An 852-nucleotide genomic window follows, 5' to 3' on the forward strand; every position below is an offset into this window, starting at 1 on the left:
CATTATGTTAGTTTTTGACATTGCTAACATTTGAGATATTTCATAATAAAAAAGAAAAAAAGAAAATTCCCCATTCAGATCTAGGGGTGCCATTGCTCCTGAGTGACGAGACACTGTCCCAGGTAGTTACCTTGGGGCGCGGGGTCAGCTGGCATGACGAAGCCTGGGGCTGAGTTTACAGGGAGGGGAGGGGGGCTCGTGCGGCCATGAGAATGGATGCACCTACCATCTTCAGCGACGTCTCCAGGAGCGCATCCTCGGACTTCTGGCGCAGGCAGTGCACCATGACAGCCGAGGTGGTGGTTTTACACCCAGCAAAGACAGCAATTTGCTGCAGAGATCACAGGCGACAGAGGAATTCATGAGCTATGTCCGTCCCTTCGCTGGATGGATCAGAGGTGTTCTATCCCAACCTCAATTTCTAAAGGCAGCAGGGGGGTAGCAGAAACTTCTCTAGACCAGCAGGTGTGGATCCTGGCTCTCAGTCGTGCTAATTATACAACCTCTGTCTCAGTTACCTTATCTCTGTTAAAATGGGCAAAACGACCTCAAACTGAATGTCTAAGAGGGGCAGCATGGAGTAGGCTTAAGAGCATGGACTCTAGAACCACACTGCCTGGTTTCAAACCTCGGCTTATCCACTCCCTAGCACTTGGCCTCTGGAAAGTATTGTAAAGTGCGGCCTGAGGCGGAGATGAGGTGGAGAGAAAGCAGGCTTCACGATGGAGGGGCCATGGACGGTTGGCAGGGCTCCCCAGAGCCTAGAGCGTCTCACACAGAATCAGTGTTCAGTGTGGAGAGAGAGACAGGGCGAGGGAGCGGGGGAGGGAGGGATAGAGAAAGAGACAGAAA

The 852-nt window shown here is 52.0% G+C and overlaps 1 protein-coding gene across 1 annotated transcript in view; it reads right to left on the bottom strand.

The window, feature by feature from the left end:
• Positions 1–852, bottom strand: part of CES1 (carboxylesterase 1) — a gene marked incomplete at its 5' end in the record, with an annotated part of 43,125 nt that overhangs the window by 10,815 nt on the left and 31,458 nt on the right. The window contains one exon of the mRNA XM_019666815.1: positions 227–331. Coding sequence (XP_019522360.1) covers positions 227–331 — 105 coding nt within the window. The remainder of the gene's footprint in view (positions 1–226; positions 332–852) is intronic.

Source organism: Hipposideros armiger, unplaced genomic scaffold (assembly GCF_001890085.2).
Source record: "Hipposideros armiger isolate ML-2016 unplaced genomic scaffold, ASM189008v1 scaffold_479, whole genome shotgun sequence".
In the NCBI taxonomy this organism is placed as follows: Eukaryota; Metazoa; Chordata; class Mammalia; order Chiroptera; family Hipposideridae; genus Hipposideros; species Hipposideros armiger.